Source organism: Talpa europaea, assembly GCF_964194135.1.
Source record: "Talpa europaea genome assembly, chromosome: 2".
NCBI classification, from domain to species: domain Eukaryota; kingdom Metazoa; phylum Chordata; class Mammalia; order Eulipotyphla; family Talpidae; genus Talpa; species Talpa europaea.
In genome coordinates this window covers 64,626,651-64,647,364 of record NC_140068.1, presented here as the reverse complement: position 1 = coordinate 64,647,364, position 20,714 = coordinate 64,626,651, and the positions used below count along the sequence as shown (strand labels likewise).

The 20,714-nt window shown below is 36.2% G+C and overlaps 1 protein-coding gene across 2 annotated transcripts; it reads left to right on the top strand.

The window, feature by feature from the left end:
* Positions 1-1,208: 1,208 nt before the first annotated feature.
* Positions 1,209-15,589, top strand: IRAK1BP1 (interleukin 1 receptor associated kinase 1 binding protein 1; the record flags this gene model as incomplete). Of its 2 annotated transcripts, XM_084228126.1 has the most annotated exons (4): positions 1,209-1,748; positions 9,873-9,938; positions 15,082-15,212; positions 15,319-15,589. In XM_084228126.1, the coding sequence occupies exons 1-4, from the start codon at positions 1,431-1,433 to the stop codon at positions 15,587-15,589; spliced, it is 786 nt and encodes a 261-aa protein (XP_084084252.1). In that variant the 5' UTR covers positions 1,209-1,430. The 2 variants fall into 2 exon arrangements, with proteins under 2 accessions (XP_084084252.1, XP_084084253.1); XM_084228127.1 differs by lacking the exon at positions 9,873-9,938.
* Positions 15,590-20,714: the final 5,125 nt, after the last annotated feature.

The window sequence follows — 20,714 nt, the reverse complement described above, 5'->3', positions numbered from 1 at the left end:
CAAATTTTTCCTGATGACCACTGCATTTGAAACTGTGCTGACAGAGGCCTTCCTATTTCCCAGTATTGTGTTCACCTATATTTTTTTCCAATTCTTTTTTCTCATTGGAATTTGATCTTCAGTCTTTGATGTAGCTGATTATCCCTGTATTTATTTTCATTTATTTGAAATCACTTTTATCTTATCCTAAGTATTTATATGCACTTAAAACTCCTGTTGCCTTTAACTTATGACATTCCCTCAACAATTAATCTTAGAGATTATATTTCTCCATATTTATTACTAGGAGAAAAAAATTTCAACCAAATTCAAGAAACATTATTTAGGGTGTCTGAAATTGTAAACATTATAGAGGGAAAAGCTTGTAAAGTTAGTTTTCAAATTAAAATAATCATAAAATTTTTTCTGTTAACAGAAAACATCTAAATACATATATTACTACTTTACTCTAAAATTACTTTAACCCAGTGATGAGATGAGGGAATACCGCATGATTTAGTTGAATTATGTCACTAATCAAAGGGGGTTAAATGATAGAGAAAAACTACATGAGAGCTGTCAGTGGCTTTGCAGGATGCTTTCAAGAGAATATTGTCCATTAAGTAAAAAATAATTAAAATTTCTCTTTTCCACCGGAAAAGAGCAGTTATCTTTACATAGATCACTACTTACTGCTAAGAAGAAAAACCACCAAATAGAGGGTGAGTGAAAGAGGGAAGGTTGAGAGCTGAGTTATGCTCTCTCAAGAAAAAGGTGAGAAGCTCTAAGTCATACAGGCCCAGCAACGCCCATGTTGAATGTGCTTTGATACTGCTCGAATCTCTCCTGTCCATGTTCAAGGATGAATCAAATCTGAGTCTGGGAAATCATGCCAAAACAGCGATTATTACTACTGGTTATCAGTCGTTTTCTATTTCCCTATGCCAAGCACTCTGCATGCTTTGGGCAAATGTAACATCAATATGCCTTAGAGACTCTAAAATTGAGATGGAATGAATCATAAACTGCTCAAGGCCGAATAGGCAAAACCGTGACATTCCAAGAGAAATCTGTCGCGCACTGACTCGCTGGAGCCCCAAAAAGCTGTACCCAAAAAGGACGGTGAAGTTAGACAAGGCAAACCTGGAGCTAATCGCAGGCCCTGGCATGGGAAACCTGAACGCCATCCCACCTGGCGCAGAGAAAGAGTGCTAAAAATGCTTTGAACAGTGAAGAAAACACGTTAAACTCTCCAGCGACGCTCTCAACCAACACTTTATCAACGAGCTGCAGCAAAACCTACGAAGCGTACCTAGCGCCCAGGACGCGCTCTGGGAACTCCAAGCCCGTCCCAGCATTCTTTGCGCCGCGCTCGGGCGCGCCGCGGCGCGCTTTGGCCTTCTCGGCCGCCGTAGACTCTGCGTTACTATGGAAATCCCGCCGCCATCACCATGTCGCTGCCGCCAGTCCCTCCGTCGCGAATATTCGTGGAACTAGTTCCCTGGGCTGACCGGGGACGGGAAAACAACCTGGTCTCGGGAGCAGAGACGCTGCCCGGGCTCCGCCGCCCCCGGGACCCCTCAGCACAGGGCCAGGCCGCGGCGCGCGAGGTGCACGTAAGCGGGAGCGCCGAGGTGTCTGCGAGCCCCGACCGCGCGCAGGTGGCGGTGAGGGTGAGCAGCACCAAGGAGGTGGCCGCTGAGGCCAAGAAGAGTGTTTGCCGCCGCCTGGACTACATCACGCAGAGCCTCCAGCAGCAGGGGCTGCAGGTGAGAGCTCCGCGGTGGTGAAACTTGGAGCTGGACCGCAAACCTGGGCGCCTGGAGCCGGGGCGGGGAGTTGCTGAGGAGGCACTTGGGCTTCTGGAACGCCTTTGTCACATCGGCATTGCAAGTCGCCAAGACCTGGCAGAGTGAAGCGTTGCCCCGTCTCCTAGATGAGAACAGTTATTGGTCGTCCTGACCTGTGTAATAAAAGAATGCAAATTGGGTGGGCTTTATTTGGCGATATTTACTGCAGACGTTTTGTTTTAAATCTTGAATTATTATTACTGAATTTGACACGTTTGATGTAAATGGTTGACTACGTAGTGTGCTAGACATTAATCATATTTTATTTTTGTTCAGCACCAGAGAGTTAGCAAGTGAAAAGTTTAGCCTGCTTCCTCCTAACCTCATAAAGTCAATTTGCATGGAGTGGTTAAGTTTTTGTTTTTGTTTTTCTGCAAACAGTAACATGGGGGCGCAAGGATGGAGGGGCATGGGGTGGATAACATCCATTTTCGTTTTTTATACTCAAAATTTTTCTCCAACTTTTTTTAGTTTTAACTTAAAAAAAAAAATTAAACCTGTAATTGTAAATGCCATGTATATCCCAGAGATGTCCTTGACACAAAATCACCAAATACATCTTCCCTAAAGCTCGAGGAAAAGAAGAAAATAAACCAGCCTTATTTAATTCTCACAACAGCCATGTTAGGCAGGTTTTAATATCCTCACTTTTCAGGTTTAAAGAGGTTAAGTAAAGCTTTGAACTTCAACCAGGGTTGAATAACTCCCGTATTCCTACAGTCACGCCAAGATTTGCTAGATTGCTTCCAAGTATGTGTGGCTCCATGTAATTAAAATGAAAGAAAACTGGAAACCACAGAAATCAGTTATCTCATTTTTTACAGAATGTAATCTTAAAACCAGAGTTTTGACTTACCTGTGTAAAATGTAACATGAGTTCATGAAAGTGCAGACTTACTTGCTTCCAGTCTATTGTTTAAAATGACACATCCAAAAGCAAGTCTTTATTTTAACATGCAAAATACATTTGTACTGCATTTATAGGCATAGTTGCTTAAAAACTCATTTGGAAAAGATGTCGCTGAATAATTTTATACTTTAGAAAAATTCAAATATTAACTATAAATGAATATATAGAATTTTTATAATATGTAGAAAATTATTTTTCTCAAAAAAAAACCTGGTGCAAGTCCCACAGTTCTCTTTGAATAATATAACTAATTCTTAAGTTATTTACATAAACTGTATATTGCACTCACATGGCTGTAACTTCGAGTATATAAGGCAAAATAAATTATTATGTACAAGCTACAGTCAATACATTCAGATGTGGTGTCCACATACTGGCAAAGCACAGCAAAAATAACTCTTAGACCTTGTGAAAAATATACTGGTCACCAGAGAGAAAAGGTGAGAGGGAAGAGGGCCTAGGGGTAGGAAGGGGTATTAATGGAGGGCAAGTAAAGCATATGTGCATGTGCAGATGAAGTTACATAAATATGTAAACCACCAACAAATTAATAGAACTAATTTGTTCAGCACGAGATGTATAAAGATCAGTAATCTCCCAATTATCTGCCATTTCTTTGTATTTTTTTGCCTTTGGCATGATGCTTATTGCTATAATCCCATTATATAAGGTTATATAACCATTAACTAATTTTTCCTAACATCTTTAAGAACCCTTTACAGTGCATTAAATATTTGCTGTATTTAGAATTTATTTTGGTCTTAGCAGAAGGGTTTTTTGTTTTCTCAATCTCCGTACTGAAATCATTTATTGAAGTCTGTCTATCCCTTACTTTATGTATAAGATCTTACCTCAAGCTACCTTTTTTTATGAATTGAAGTAACACTGATTTACAACACAGTATATGGTTCAGAGGTATAGATTGACACCTCTTGAAACGTATGATACCACACCTATACCAAGACACGCTTGTCCAACATAGTCTTATGGCACTCTCCCCATTTTGCTCTCTACCATCCCATTCCATCTATGGTATTCTCATTTTATGGTCAGATTTCTAGGGTTTATATTTGGTTTGGTTTCGTCTGACCCTTTAGTTTGTTTTTCTACATTCCACATTTAAATGACACTTTCCAGTATCTGGCTTTCTCCTTCTGGTTTATTTCACTTTGTATAATTACCTCCAATTCCATCCAATAAATGGCATACACACCACATCTTAATCGACTCATCTGCCATTGGACACTTAAGTTGTTTCCATAACTTGGCTTTGTAAATAGTATTGCAATGAACATAGAATGTATATACCCTTTAAAAATAAAAAGTATTGTTTTATATAACTTTAAAGTCAAGTTGAATGGGCTTCAGGTATGCAATCTTCAAAGCTCTATTCTGATGCAGTCCTCTTGACTCTACTTAGAACTTCCTACACAATACCAAAAAAGACTATTGCATTCCCAAACCTGTCACATATAGTATCAGAAAAACAGTAGTTCTTATTTCCTACAACCACATAAAAATTAAATTGCCTATAGTTTATTCTAAAAGAATGACATAAACTTGACTTTGGGGCCAGAGAAATGCCATTTAGCAATCACGGATTTGAATTTCTGGTGATTTTTTTTTTTAATCTAATCCTATGGCAAATTAGATGTAATTACCCTGAATAGTTTAGACCTATCCATCCTTACCTTGAACCACATGGTTGGTACTCACATAGTTGGTACTCAAGAGTTTGATGGGGACTCCATGTTACTGTTGGACCTATTACTCTGAAATAGTACTGGTTTTGTATTTACAGTCTTCAGACATTCTTGGATTAGTTTCAGAATACTAGTTCTTTTGAACTTTGTTATAGTCCCGTATTATTTCCATGATGTTTAAAGTACTGTGTCTTTGTAAAACCATTATTGAACAACTTTTCCCCTCATTACTTGCTTGTAGCACTGTTTCATTAAATTTATACATTAATTTCAGGATAATTATTGATTTGATAGTATTACCTCCGCATCTAGTCAAATATTTTCTCCAAAAACTCATTTTTTCTTCTTGTTTACCCTTTAAAAAAGTTTATTCCTATAACAACATAGAATATTTTCTTGCTTCCTTCTTAAGATTCAAAGTTATAGGATTCATAGTTACACCTGTATTAACCATTTTGTCTTTGGAAACTCTACCCTTTGGGGCCTCCCTGGTGGTATAGGGGTTAAGTTTCAGCACTATCATGCTATCACCACTGCAGCCTAAATTCAATCCCAGATCCCCGGCCAGGGAGCTAACCCACATATGGAGCAATATATCTCTTCTCTCTCACCCACTTCTCACCTAGCAGTGTATTTCAATAGATCTGTTCTGCTCCCCACTCTGTCTCTGGTGAATCCTCTTACCCCACACCTCTGACCTACACCCCAGTTCTTATATGCATAAATAAAAAAATAAAATCTTTAAAAAATAAAACTACCCCTTGCATTTAGATATAAAATTGCTTATATGAAATAACTTCCAAGTAGGGTAATTGGGAAGCCTTATTGAATTAGGCTGTGATATTTTAATATTTTTTAGTTTGTGCACAGTGTGGCAGGACTTCTCAATCTCAACATTTTACATTTTGAACTAGATAATTTATTGTAAGGGGCTGTCCTATGCATTGTAGAAAATTAGCTGCACTCCTGAACCCTACACATAAGTAATCACTTTATCCCCATTTTTTACAACTAAAAGTCCCATGTCTAAGGAAACTTTTCGGTTCCAGGCAAATAAGGACATGTGATCACCCCATCCACCCACTAGATGACAGCAGTTTACTCCCCCTACCTCATTGTGACGATCAGAAAACATCTCCAAACCTTGGCAAATGTCCCCTCTGGTTGAGAACCATTGCCCTATAGATAAAAAGCCTCATACTTCATATGTAAGCCCACCACCTAAATGCTACCAGGAACATCTGTAGTTGGATAGTTCCAAGAAAGGATCAGCAAAATGGGAATTTGGTTAATTCCCATATTACTTTTTTTTTCCATAGGAATCCCAGAGGATTAAACTTAGGTTGGCGTTGCCTTCAATAAAGTTCCAACAACCAAGCAGGAAATAAATATTAATTATTTTTGTGGTCATAATTCAATTAATTCTGTTAGAAACTCTACTCAGTTTCTGCCTGCATCCTTTCTTTAGTTCAGATCAGAACTTCACAGTCTGATGGCTAACAATCTTTATTTCTCCATTCCCTATAATATTATTTGAAATTTCAATTTATCAAACATGTGACTTCATTGATGACCAGATTAACTCTTGTAAATTGGTTTTAAACTACACACGTTTCAGGCCTCCCTGGTGGTGCAAGGAGTTAAGCACTGCACTATGAAGCAACCCGCAGCCTCTGCAGCATGAGTTTGGTCACCGGCTAGCCAGGGAGGTGACCCACATGGTACAGCAGACCTCTCCTGTCTCGACCGCTGCTCCCCTCAGCAATATACTTCTGTCAGTCTGCCTGTTCTGCTCACCACTTTGTCTCTGAATCCTCTCACCACCCCCACCTCTGGCCTGTACCCTAGCTTGTATGCATAAATAAATCAATCTTTAAAAAAAAATTAATAAACTACACACGTTTCCTTTCAGGAACCATAGGCCAAACTATGTAAGTATTTTACTGCTTTTAAGATTTTTTTTTTCTATCAAAGAGAAAAGAACTAGGGGCATAAAAGCAAAAAGTGAACCTTGACTTATACCTCACACTCTATGCAAAATATGTTCCAAATAGATCATAGACTAAATGTACAACACAAAACTTCTAGAGGAGAATAAAGGAAAACCTATGTGAGTTAGAGTTTGAAGATGAGTTTTCAGATACATTACCAAAGGGACAGTCCATTTTTTAAAAAAATGGGCATAATCAATATTAAAATTGCGCTTTTGTGAAAGACATTGTTAACAAAATGAAAAATTTAGGGCTTCCCTGGTGGTGTAAGGGGTTAAGTGTCAGCACTAAAGCAATCCCCAGCCACTGCCGCACAAGTTCTATCCCCAGCCAGGGTGCTAACCCATATGGTGCAGCAGACGTTTCCTGTCTTGCCCGCTGCTCCCCTCAGCAGTGTATTTCAATCAGTCTGCTTGTTCTGTTCCCCACTCTGTGTCTGGTGAATCATCTGATCCCTCGCACCTCTGGCCTGTACCGCAGTTCTTGTATGCATAAATAAATAAATCATAAAAAAAAAAAGAAGAGAATTTAATAGCTAAAACTTGGAAAGAGCCTAGATGTCCCTCTGAAGGTGAGTAGGTAAGTAAAATGGTACATCTAGACTGGAATGTTGAGTACTAATGAAATGAACTATCAAGTCATGAAAAGACCTGGAGAAAACTTAAATATATACTATTAGGGGAAAATGACAATCTGAAAAGACTACATGCTGGAACATTTCAATGATAAGACATTCTGGAAAAAAGACAAAATATGGAGATAATAAAAATATCAGTATTTGCCAGGGTTAGCAGGAAAAGAGGGATGACAAGGTGGAGCACAGATTTTTTTTTTTTTAAATAGAGGCATGTTTTTATTTATTTATTTGTTTGTTTGTTCGTTCGTTTTGTTTATACATGCACTGGGTACAGTCAGAAGCACGGGAGGGTGAGAGAATTCACCAGAGCCAGAGCGGGGAGCAGAGCAGGCAGAAGGACTGAAGTACACTGCTGAGGGGAGCAGCGGGCGGCAGGAGAGGTCTGCGCGCCATGTGGGACCCTCCTCCGGTGGCCGGGGAGCAGCCGGGGATCGAACCGGCGCCGCAGAGGTCGCCGGCAGCTTTGCAACCCAGCGCTCAACCGCTGCGCCACCGGGGAGGCCCAAGGAGCACAGATTTTTAAGGCAGCAAAAGTACTCCACATGATAGTGTAATGGTGGCTACATGTCATCATTTCTCTAAGCCCATAGAATAGACATCAGCAAGAGTAATCCTAGCGTTATGTGTCAATTATATATCAATAAAATGAAAAAACGAAATTAGACCCAAAAACTTACTATGTTTATTGAGATAAGAGTTTATAACACTATATGACTTAGGGGTATAGATTCACACCTCTTCAGATGTGTGTTATCCTTCCAGGCTCACCACCAAAGCGCCCATCATCCACCATATTTCAGTGGGGCCTTCTCCCTCCATTTCTTCCATTCTAACCTTCTGGTACCCTGTTTTGGAGTCAGATTTCAAGGCTTTTTTTTAAAATATCCCTTTGTGTCTTTATATATCACATGACTGAAATCATCTAGTATCTGTCTTTCTTATTTTGCTTAGCATAATCCCCTTCACTTCCATCTATTTTGTCACAAATGATGAAAGTTCATTTTCTTATATAAATATATAGCTGAGTAATATTCTTTATCTACTTACCTATATTTGGGCACTTTGGTTGTTTCCATAGCTTGGCTATATTACAGTGAACACAGGAGTACATATATCCCTTCATATTAGTATGCTTGCATTCTTCAGGTAGATACCTAGGAGCGGAATTGCTGGACCATATGGTAAATCTATTTTTAATATTTTTGAAAACCTCCATGCTGGACCAGCTACATTCCCCACAGTGTAGCTGGGCCATACCCTCACCAACATTTGCTGTACCTGCCTTTTTGATAACGTGCCATTTTCACGGGTGTGAGATGGTTATCTCATTGTGGTTTTGATTTGCATTTACCTGATAATAAGGGATATTAAGGATTTTTTTATGTGTCTAATGGCTATATGTATAATGGCTATATGTCTTCTTTGCAAAAGTGTCTATTTAGGTCTTCTGCCCTTTTTTTAAATTGTGGTTTTCTGTGGTTGTATGGGTTCTTTGTAGATTGTGGATATGAACTCCTTGTCAGATGTATGATATACAAATATTTTCTCCCATTCAATAAGGTGTCTCTTTGTTTTATTGGTAGTTTCTTTTTTTGCTGTGAAGAAACTTTTTAAATTAATGTAGTTCATTTCTTTGTTCTTGCTTCCCTTGCCACTGTTGTGCGTTCCACCAAAGATAGCTCTGAAACCAGTGTCATGGAGTGTTCTGCCTATGCCTATTTTATTGTTTCAAGTCTTATGCACAATTCTTTAATGTATTTTTAGTTAATTTTTGTGTGTGGTGTGAGAGAGTGGTCTGGTTTCATTCTTTTGCATACAGCTGTCCAGTTTTCCCAATACCGTTTGTTGAATAAAGTTTCCTTTCTCTGTGTTCTTGGTCCTTTTGTTGTAACTTAACTCTCCATATAAGTATGCATTTATTTTTGGACTCTCAATTCTCTTGCATTGATCTCTGTGTCTGTTTTTATTCTGTAGCATACTGTTTTGATTAACTTTATAGTATAATTTGAAGTGTGGGCACATAATACCTCCATTCCGTTTTGTCAGAATTGCTTTGGCTATACAGGCCTTTTGTTGTTCCATACAAATTTCAGCTCTATTTTCCCAAAGAATAACATTTTTGGTATTCCCAAAGAATACCAATTTTGATAGTGGTTGTATTAATATTGCTTTGGATAAGATGACCAATTTAACAATATTAATTCTTCCAATCCATGAGTGTGGATTATCTTTCCATTCCCTTTTATCATTTCCCTTAACAATGTCTTACAGTTTCCATTATATAGATCTTTCCATGTCCTATTTTAATTCTGAGATATTTCTTTTCTTTCTCCTTTTTTATTTTGCCATTGTGAATGGTTTTGTTTACTTGATAGCTTTCTCTTCTAGTTCATTCTTTGTATATAGAACACAGCAGAATTTTATATGTTGATTTTGCAGCTTGCCACTTGGGCAAAGTTGCATACATTTTAAAACCCTAATACCCCTAAAACATTCAGCTTACTTTATATACAAATAACTCCCCCTACTTGAATCACCCTAAGTTCATACTTTTTTGTATATGATTGTAAAAATTGCTGCAAATGGAATGACAATTATGATGAAAATTTTTCAGCAAATATTTGTAAGAATCTGAATTTGTGTTATTGTAGGAAAGTTTGAAAACATCCGGAAAACCAGTTCTTTCTGCATTTATTGTATCATTCTGAGCTTAGTAAATTTAGGTTTCTAATTTATGATTTAGAGTAATTGTATCTAGTAGTCAATCATTTAGTAATCATACTGTTCTACATACTGTTTCAGGCAGAAAATGTAACTGTAATGAAGGAATTTAGAAGAGTGGAAAATGCTTATCACATGGAAGCAGAGGTATGTCCTTATCTTAACAAATAATTGGAAACAGCATGACTTTATGAGGACAATTTGCTTTTATTTTTATTCTTAAATTGAAATGTACAGAAGAAATGGTTTTCATGGCTATTGATAAAAACTTATTTTTCTCAAAATTATTTTTGGTGTTACATATCTATATAAGCTTTTAAAATCTAGTAGATTTATTTAATAAAAATTGTTTGGAAATGGAATAAAAATAGCAAGGGGGAAGTAGCAATTAATTGCCACTTGAATAAAATTTTCATTATGTTACCACCTAATGAGTAGGAATCATTGTAAGAGAGAAATTTCTTCTCAGATAAAAAGTAAATTAACAGAGTCAACATAAAGGAATGAAATGCTTTTCCATGTTCTTTTGTTTCACAGTGCAATTTCATTGTGTTGTAGTACGTTAAATTTTATTTAAAAATAAAAGCTACTCAACCTCAAATTAAAAAGAACAAAATATTTTTTGGAGTCAATGATAACATTTAGCTTCTACAGCTGGCTGTATTTTTAACTTATTGTTAGAGATTTTATGATAGAATTTTTTGCAGTTAGAGTATGTTAGACCTGTGGTATGGAATGTTATTTATTTCTGACTCTAGATATTTTTGGGTATGCGCTTAGTTCATGCAACTTCCTTGCCACAGAAAAAAAGAATGAGGTTAGAGCAGAGTTCTGTTTATCTAATCAAGAGAATCATTGTCTCTAGAGATGGGGAAGAAGTCAAGAAATCACATAGTTCTACCATCAGGTAAATAGTATATTATTTTTCCAATTTTAAGGATGTGACTTCCCAAGGATCATATTACAAGAATTAAAATGGAAATTAGAACTCTGGTTTCTTATCTCTTGAGATTTAATTTCCATGATACACTGTTTATTGCTCCAATACTACTTTAACTGTCGTATGTGATCTCTTTATTTAAAATTTAATTACAAGAAATTTTAATATTACTCATGATCATTTTAGGAATCCATTTCCAAAAAAGCTATTTTGTAGTAGTGGGGATCAAAAACACCTTTTGAAGCAGAAGGAAAGTCAATGGTAAAATTCTATATTATGAAGTCAAAAGTTAGATGTTGTTAGCACTCTTCCAATAGTAATTACCTTTTATGACTTCACGTTGTACTAAGCATAGACAGACTCAAGTTATCTTAGATAATGGAGTTTATTGTGAGAGTAGACCAGAAAGTAAGAAGGGAAGGAACAGTTCCAGCAAGCACACAGCCAGGCTTATAGAAAACAAATGTTTTTCAGACTGAGTTATTCTAGGGACTTTCTAAGTGCATAAAGAGCACCCTGTTATTTAGAGCTACTTGTTTTAAAACATGACTAAATAAGGATTTGGCTAAGCAATGTTCCCCTTTTTTGCTTTACTTACCTTTTTTTTTTTTCAAGTTGAAATAAGGCAGATTTATTTATTTATTTTTTTAATAAATTTTATTTTTATATATCCCATACAATCGCAATCCCCTTATTTACTTACCTTTTTAATGTCTTGTATTCAAAAATTTTTAGAGAGGATCGATTATGTTTTGTATAGCATGCTCCCTGGTAGGCAGAACACTTACATCATTCAGTCCAACATACTCATAACCAGTAGTCAGCAGAGACCAGAGTGGTGGGATACATCACATATGAAGTATGCAAGCTGCACATAAAGAAATTGTGTGACTTTATGGCTGTGAAATAGTGAATACTAAAATCTAGTTTCTAATATATACCAAAATGCTCATGGGCAGTTAAATATATGGAAAAGTTAAATGGTAGAACATTTGTTTTTAGATAATATCTGAAATTTTCATCCTGAAAGGCACTTTAGAGATTCCTGTCTAACTTTCTTGGCCTGCTTCTTATTTTAAAGAACATGGAAAATTAGAAAGTTCCTAAGTGACTTCTTTAAGGGTGAGTGAGTGATTGGATGTATATGTGGGGTGGGAGATGGGGGTAAAATCTTGACTTTACAATTCCTGTCTCTGTACTTATTCTACTTCTGTGCTGTTTGCTTTTAATCTTTGGAGGGATTTTTAAAAGCCTGGACCATAATAGGCATTTAGTAAATGTCTGTTGAACAAAAGCAATATAACCATTCATGCAATTTCGCCCCTCCTTTTCCTTGCATGTTTCCCATGTGTCAAATGTTTTCTTTACATTGTCTAATCTAATCATTTTTTTGACTCTTCACTTTTGTTACTATTTTATACATACATAGGTATGAATATAAAAGGTGAATTCCATTTCCAAACATCTAATCAATACAGATTTTCCTACTGTTAGACCAATATTGACTCACTAGTACTTTCCACTATTAAAAGTGTAACACTCCAAGAACAAAACAAAGTTAATGCATCTTCCTTGAAGTATATTCTTGATATTCAGCATCAAATTGATGCTAGTTTTTCTTTCTCTAGGGATAAGAATCCCCATTTTTCTTTGGCTTCATCTTAATGACAAACTCTTTAGTTAACCAATTTAATCCTAAAGAATATACAACTGGGGCCTCCCCGCTGGCGCAGCGGTTGAGCGCTGGGTTGCGAAGCTGCCCGCGGCCTCTGCGGTACCGGTTCGATCCCCGGCTGCTCCCCGGCCACCAGAGGAGGGTCCCACATGGCGCGCAGACCTCTCCTGCCGCCCGCTGCTCCCCTCAGCAGTGTACTTCGGTCCTTCTGCCTGCTCTGCTCCCTGCTCTGGCTCTGGTGAATTCTCTCACCCTCCCACGCTTCTGACTGTACCCAGTGCTTGTATAAATAAATAAATAAATAAAAATTAATCTTAAAAAAAAAAATCCATAAAAAAAAAAGAATATACAACTGTCGTGTTCTAATTGTGATTTGGCCAGTCCATATTAAAGATGATTATCTCCCTCCCTAGAATGTTTATTTCTAATAACACACATAATACTAAATTAACTTTTTGGAGCTTGCATTATATCATTCCCTTCTGTTGAATTTGCTGTCATAATAGAGAGCAAGCAGGTACCACATACTAAACCAGATTCAATGAGAGTAGATTCACCTCAGATGACTTAGGGATGGAGAGAGTCAAAGAAAAAAAGACTAATATTTTTCTTGAAACTGTTTAGCAGGTTTTCCTGTCCTTCCTTCCATATAGCTTTTTCTTTAGCAAAGTGGGGTACCAACAATACATAAAAAAGATTCACAAAAAAATTAAAATATTCATCATTTCATGAAAAACAAGTATATTTAGTACATTTTCTTAGCTTACCTAAGAAGTAGAAACCAATTTTTAAAGAGGATGACTTTTTTTCCTGCTTTTATATAACTTCCCCTGTCCTCTTTTTAACCCCATGTACAACATATTGATATCTCCATTTTGAGAAGATATTTGAGAAAGGGAGACTACCATCTATAGTACATTCTGTCTGACGGTCACCATTTAGTTACCGCTTGATGGTAGATAATTTGTGACTACTTTATGCAATTTCATGAGACTCTAAAGATAGTTTTAAAGATGTATAGAGCATATTTGTTCGTTACTCTTGCCTTTTTTAAAACTAGATGATAATTCTGATTCATTTTCAGTTTAGCTACCATTTGAATTATCTCTTTAGTCTTTCCTAAGATTTAAGCAGGGTTAAGGATCTGCAGTCAGTCATACTGTATTAGCAAAATAAATATTGTATTACACTGTAAAGCTTGGAATTGTAGATTTTTATAATTACCCCCAATTGATTTTTCTGCCTCTAATATAAAGGTAAATTTTTAAACTATAGCTGTTCAGGGCCAAGAGGAAATATTCTGACCATAATTATGTGCTACAGCTAATTTTCTGAGATAATAGCAGAAAGGGCCCTATCTTAGATAGTGAATTTTAAGGAAATTGAAATTGTATGCTAAAATAATAATATGTATGTGTAATGTCAGACTATACTTGAAAATTAACAATATATAGTAAAATAAGCAACAGAATAAGGGAACAGTCTATGGTGCTATAACATAGAACCAAAAAAGCTCAGTGACTTAAATGTTAATTTGTTTCTCCTTTAGCAGTCAGAGGTAGTCAGTCCAAAGATAGGGGTCAGTTCTGCATTGCTATCCACAGCTTCTATCTCTGCATCCTAGGTGGATACCCAGTTCCCACAATTACACTATGCTTTTAATTAGCCATTAGGAAAAGAGAAAATACAAGGGCCCATAGAGGATTCCTTTGAAGGACCTGACCCATTGCTGCTGCTTTTTATTTCACTAGCCAGAAGTTAGCCCACACTGCTGCAAGGAAAACAGAAATGCAGTAAATTGTCAATGACCAGCTAAAATTTATGAGTTCTATCATTAAAGAAAAAGAGAATGGAGATTGGTTCCTATATCAGTATGCTTGGACTGCCATAACAAAATATTACAGACTGGATGATTTAAACCATAGAATTTACAGTTCTGGAAACTGAAAGTCTGAGTACAGTGTCTGCATGGTTGGTTTCTGGTGAGAGCTCTCTTCCTTGCTTGTGTGTGACTACGTTCTCACTGCACCCTATCATTCAGTGCGAAGACAGAAAACAAGTTCTCATGTCTCCTCCTATATGGACGCTAAGCCATCGGTCAGGATCCAACCCTATCATACCATTTAACCTTAATTTCCTCCATAGAGGCCCTAGCACCAAAAACAATCACATGGGGATTAAAACTTCAACATATGAATTTTAAGGAGACACATTTGGTCCATAGCAGTACAGCAGTTAGCATTCTATATTAAAACCACCCATTTAAGAATTGGACTGAGAATCTCAGTTTCATTGTTGTCATGACATACTAAGCTATTGGTTATATGGACCAATAATAAATAGACTTAATATATCTTTAGATCACCAAGTGTTCTAGGTTGGGGAAGGCTGGAAGTCCTACAATGTAGGGAAACCCTTCAATTCTCTTTCACAAGAAGTCCCTTACTGACTTTAAATAAATTTTAAAATTTTCACGTTAATATTAGATAAATTATAAGATTCTTAAGCAAAAACACTGAATTTGAATAACAAAATACTTGTATTAAATGAGTATTTATTTGTTAAATACTATAAAATGACATTGTAATCTTGTTTTTTTTTTACTCATGATTAGAGAAAATTTTGAACTAATTCATCAGATATGAAAATAATATCATATGTCATTTTGTTTATAGGTCTCTATTACATTTACTGAATTTGGAAAAATGCAAAATATTTGCAACTTTCTTGTTGAAAAGCTAGATAGCTCTGTTGTCATCAGCCAACCCCAGTTCTATCATACTACAGGTGCTATTGAGAATCTTCGGTAAGTTAAGCACATATTTAATTCAATTACCAATTACTAAACAAAATTATAATGTGTTACAGTTCATTAAATGTCACATTAATAATCTCTGCATTTAATTCCAAAGACGGCAAGCCTGTCTTGTTGCTGTTGAGAATGCATGGCGCAAAGCTCAAGAAGTCTGTAACCTTGTTGGCCAAACCCTAGGAAAACCTTTATTAATCAAGGAAGAAGAAACAAAAGAGTGGGAAGGCCAAATAGAAGATCACCCATCATCCAGACTCTCAAGTTCATTAACTATACAACAAAAAATTAAAAGTGCAACAATACATGCTGCTTCTAAAGTATTTGTAACTTTTGAAGTAAAGGGGAAAGACAAGAAAAAAAAACATCTCTGACATTCCAAACAATATGTTGTGTTTGTATCTTTTTTTCTATTTTTATACATTTTATGTTTCCTTTTTTTCCTCAGTATTTATACTGTATAGTACATATGGTTCCTTCCTCTAATCTGTCAAACCTGGAATATAGTCCCACAGAATACTTATGTTTACTGGCTATTTTCAAAAACTTACCCTGGGAAATAAATATGTTTGCACACTTTCTTTTTTTTTTTTTTTTTTATAAATTTTATTGTTATATTCCCCATACAATTGCAGCCCCCCCATTCTGACCCCAATCCCTCCCCTCCCGCCCCCGCCCCCCTAAAAGTGTCTCTGGTTCATATTTTTTATGTTGATTTTGATTTTCACTTTCTTATATTCATTTTCCTGGTCCCTTATTTAAGTTTTCTAGATTCCTGCTATGAGTGAGACCATCCGGTATTTTTCTTTTTCTTTTTGGCTTATTTCGCTGAGCATGATCCCTTCCAGCGCCATCCATGTTGCTGCAAATTGCATGTGTTTATCTTTTTTGAATGCTGAGTAATATTCCATGGTATATATGTACCACATCTTCTTGATCCAGTCATCTATTTTTGGGCATTTGGGTTGTTTCCAAAGCTTAGCTATTGTAAACAGTGCTGCTATAAACATAGGGGTGCAGGTGTTCTTTGGAATTGATGTTTCTGTGTCCTTTGGGTAAATACCTAGGAGTGGAATTGCTGGATCATATGGAAGCTCTATGTTTAGTAGGTCCAGAAGCTCTATGTTTAGTAGGTCCACACAGCTTTCCACAGTGGTTGGACCAGTTTGCACTCCCACCAACAGTGCAGAAGAGTTCCTTTTTCTCCACACCCTCGCCAACATTTGTTGTTGCTAGTTTTTTTAATATGTGCCATTCTCACTGGTGTAAGATGGTATCTCATGGTAGTTTTGATTTGCATTTCCCTGATGACAAGTGATGTTGAACATTTTTTCATATGCCTGTTGGCCATTTGCATTTCCTCCTCAGAGAAGTTTCTTTTTAGCTCTTCTGCCCATTTTTTGACTGGATTATTTTCTTTGTTGTTGTTGAGTCTCATCAGCTCTTTGCAGATTTTTGTGATCAGTCCTTTATCATTAGTGTTGGGTGCAATGTTTGCACACTTTCTTAATGACAATTCATAGAAGTGTATGTGTATCTAATTTTTATATTTCTACTACAGAAAAAAATATTGACAAGGTATTGACATGATTCTTAACATTACTGAAAATAATGATGAGCAGTGCCTAACTTCTGATAAAAAGGTAATGAAATATAGAGGAAAATATTTTGAGGCCAAAAATAAAAGACCAGACTCTTTTCATCAGAATTCCTTTGATTATACACACCACTGTCCACTATAGATATAATGCAAGCTACAATGTATTATAATCTAATAAGATACATTAAAAAGTAAAAGATTAATAAGAAATAGTTTAAACTAATTTTAATAACATTTTATTTAACCTTGTATGTCTAAAATATTATCACTGCGACATGTAATCAATATTTTAAAAATAATTTGAGATATTTTATATTCTTTTTTCTACTAAATATTCAAAATCCAGGTTTATTATATAATACAGCACATCTCAATTCAGATACCGAACTTTTAATCAAAATTTAAATATTCTGCATTTAATTCCAAATGTACAGTTGAAAAAAATATCCACACACCCAACTTGTTCCAAACATGCATAAACGATCTAGTAGCTAGATCAAGCATCTGTTTAATTAAAATTTTAAAAAATTTAAAATTCAGTTTCTTGGATGCACTAACCACATTTCTTCAAGTACTCAAGAGTGGCTATCATGTTAGTCAGTGCTATACACTGAGGTAATACTGGTCCTTAAGGCTATGAGATATAAAAGCAAGTGCATTTCATTGCCATCACACTACATAGAGTTCACAGGTGATCACAGGTTAAGATTTATGCAGTATAGACTTTCTGTTCCTCATCATGTATCTAGGATTTTTTCCTAGGTATATTGAATATCTTGATACTCATATATTCCTGTCCTAAAACATACTCCACATACAGTTTCCATCCACATGTTTTTAAGTGGCACTGAAACAATTTACACATACCTTGTGTAATGTAATTTACACATACCTTGTGTAGTGTTCTTAGCATAACAGTGTGGAAAAGGTAAGAAAAGTTTTAGAATCCAGCACTACTATATTTATTTATTTATTTATTTTTTTAAAACGATCACCTGGATGACTTTATTTGTTTGTTTGTTTTTTTTTATAGAGGCATGTTTATTTATTTATTTGTTTGTTTTGTTTGTACAAGCACTGGGTACAGTCAGAAGCACAGGAGGGTGAGAGAATTCACCAGAGCCAGAGCGGGGAACAGAACAGGCAAACTCATGAAGTACACTGCTGGGGGGAGCAGCGGGCGGCAGGAGAGGTCTGCGCACCATGTGGGACCCTCCTCCGGTGGCCGGGGAGCAGCCGGGGATCAAACCGGTGCCACAGAGGCCGCGAGCAGCTTCACAACCCAGCGCTCAACCGCTGCGCCACCGGGGAGGCCCACTACTATATTTAAATGCTGACTTTACTTCTAGATTATAAACAATTTGATAAGGGAGATCTTAGATTTCTACTACACACATGTATTGCCAGACCCAGCATGTCTGGCTGATACAGGGCTGTCAAATATCTGCTGAGCAAATGTACTAGTTTTATAACTTGGTAAGGCATTTTAGACTCTAAAACCTTCTCTTTCCTCATCAATGAATTAAATGAGGCCTGTAGTATGTACCTTGCAGTGTTATAATAAGGATTACAATTGATAAATATAAGATTATAAGAATAATCCTGAGCATTACCTAGTAATGGTAGCCATTAAAGCAACTGCATCGTTTGATTATCCTCAACCCTTCTAAAAGTTGTCTTTTCCAAATCGTCTATTAAGAGAAATTTTTGAATAGGCACATTAAAAATAAAGTTATTGTAAAACCAGTTTATATATGTTGAATTTTTAGTTCTAAAAAGTGTCAAGTTATATACTAGCTTTTACTTACTCAGTTGGATAGAAAAGTACAATTGGGGCTGTACCTTAAGAAAAAAAATTCATCTCAATGAAAATTTAATCATTTGGGTTGATTTTTCTGAGTCATACCATGATAATTTTGCTTCCATCTGGAAGAATTTGTCCTTTCATTTTAGCATGCTGTACCTTAAAAATGTTTTAATTTAGCAAACACATTTTAGAGCTTGCAGGAATTTTTAATGATGTTGCTTCAAAAAAAAGGAAACCTGGGGGCCTCCCCTGGTGGCGAAGCGGTTGAGCCCTGGGCTGCAAAGCTGCCCGCAGCCTCTGCAGCGCCGTTTTGAGGGTCCCACATGGCGCGACAGACCTCTCCTGTCGCCCGCTGCTCACCTCAGCAGTGTATTTCTTCATCAGCCTGCCTGTTCTGTTCCCCGCTCTGCCTCTGGTGAATTCTCTCACCCTCCCGTACTTCTGACTGTACCCAGTGATTGTATAAATAAATCTTTTTTTTAAAAAAAAAAAGGAAATCCTGTAAAAGGACAGTCCTACAATTTTATAGAATAGCTAAGAGAAGATATTCTTAAAACGATTTGGACTCGTATATGTATGGCATCCTGTGTGCTTGAGAGTAAGTATCTAAATTACTTGCCAGTTGATGGTAAATGGCATACCCTGGAGTCTCACAATAAATTACTTAGGGGACCTATGCCACAAGGCCAGCTGCAATAAATTTATATCAAACTTAACACTGACACAATTATACACAAACTTAACACAACACTGACAAAAACCCAGCATATTATAATTGCTTTTTCTGTAAGAAAAAAGCTATTTCTAATTAGAATATTTGAAACAGACCACTACATTCTGCACTCTCTTTTAAAATGAAATACTATTAAAATAAGGTTTCTGAACATTATGGGTAAACTTTGGGGTTTTATCCTACATACTAAAGATTACATTTTTTTAGTAGTAGTTCGCCTTTTATCAATATTCTTATTTGAGTTCAATGAAAATAAATAAGACCTGGAAAAATAATTTGTAACTTAAGATACTGTACCAAATATCTCTTAATTATTGTTAATTCTCCTCAAGAATGTAGGTGAAGGGAATTCCAGTTTTGTCAGACTTGTTGACAAAAATTTGATCATGATGGATTTTTATGACCTACAAAAATAATAGAAATTATCAGATCAAGAATGGGAATTAACATATGATTACATTACAGAATTACATGTGAGGAAAAAGCTTTATTCATTCTAGAAAAAGAACACCATATAAATTCATTTAATTAAAATTCATTTAATTTAACATATATTTTCTCATTTTATGCATATGGTATTTACAGCCAAATAGCTTCTATTCATAAAGATGTGGCCTAAGTTACTTTAAGAAGTTCATGTTGTTAAGACTGGACTTCACAGTGGTTGATGCAAGTCAAACACTGCTCTCAAGAAAAGGTAATAGATATCTCTCAAGAGGAATTATTTGTACTATTAAAAGAATAATGCCCTTTATAAACTGTTTATCAGGAAAATATTTGTTTCAGCTGTCTTCTACAGCTTTGACTGCACATTCCAATCAACCTTCTTACCAGGTAGCTTGTGGATGATCACCAATCCCAACTCAAAATGAACATATACTGACTTTGGTCTTCCAGTGTAAGTTAGTTCAATATAACAATTAAAAAAAAAAAGATTGAGCAAAAAATATGTATTCACCACACAGGGTTTAAGATTTGTCAGGATTTCATATGCTCAGTATAATTAACAAGATAATCTTAGAGAACCAAAAACTAAAATTAGTTTTCACACTAACAAATGAAAAGGGCAAAGGGCAGGAAAAGTGCCAAGGATCCTAAAATATACGTTAGTGACCTCGGAATTAAAAAACAATCCTCCAAATGCCATGTTACTTGCCATCTGGTGACAGAGGGGTATTTATGTGTATGTATTTTTTAAAATATAGAGATTCTCTGCTCCTTAACTTCCACACTTTTGGACAGTCAAAAATGGTGATCCCCTTAGCAATGTATTCCAGTAAAAATACAACTGTTCTGCTCCCTACACTGTTTCTGGTGAACCCTCTCACCAACCCCTCTCACCGCCCCCTCCTCCGCACC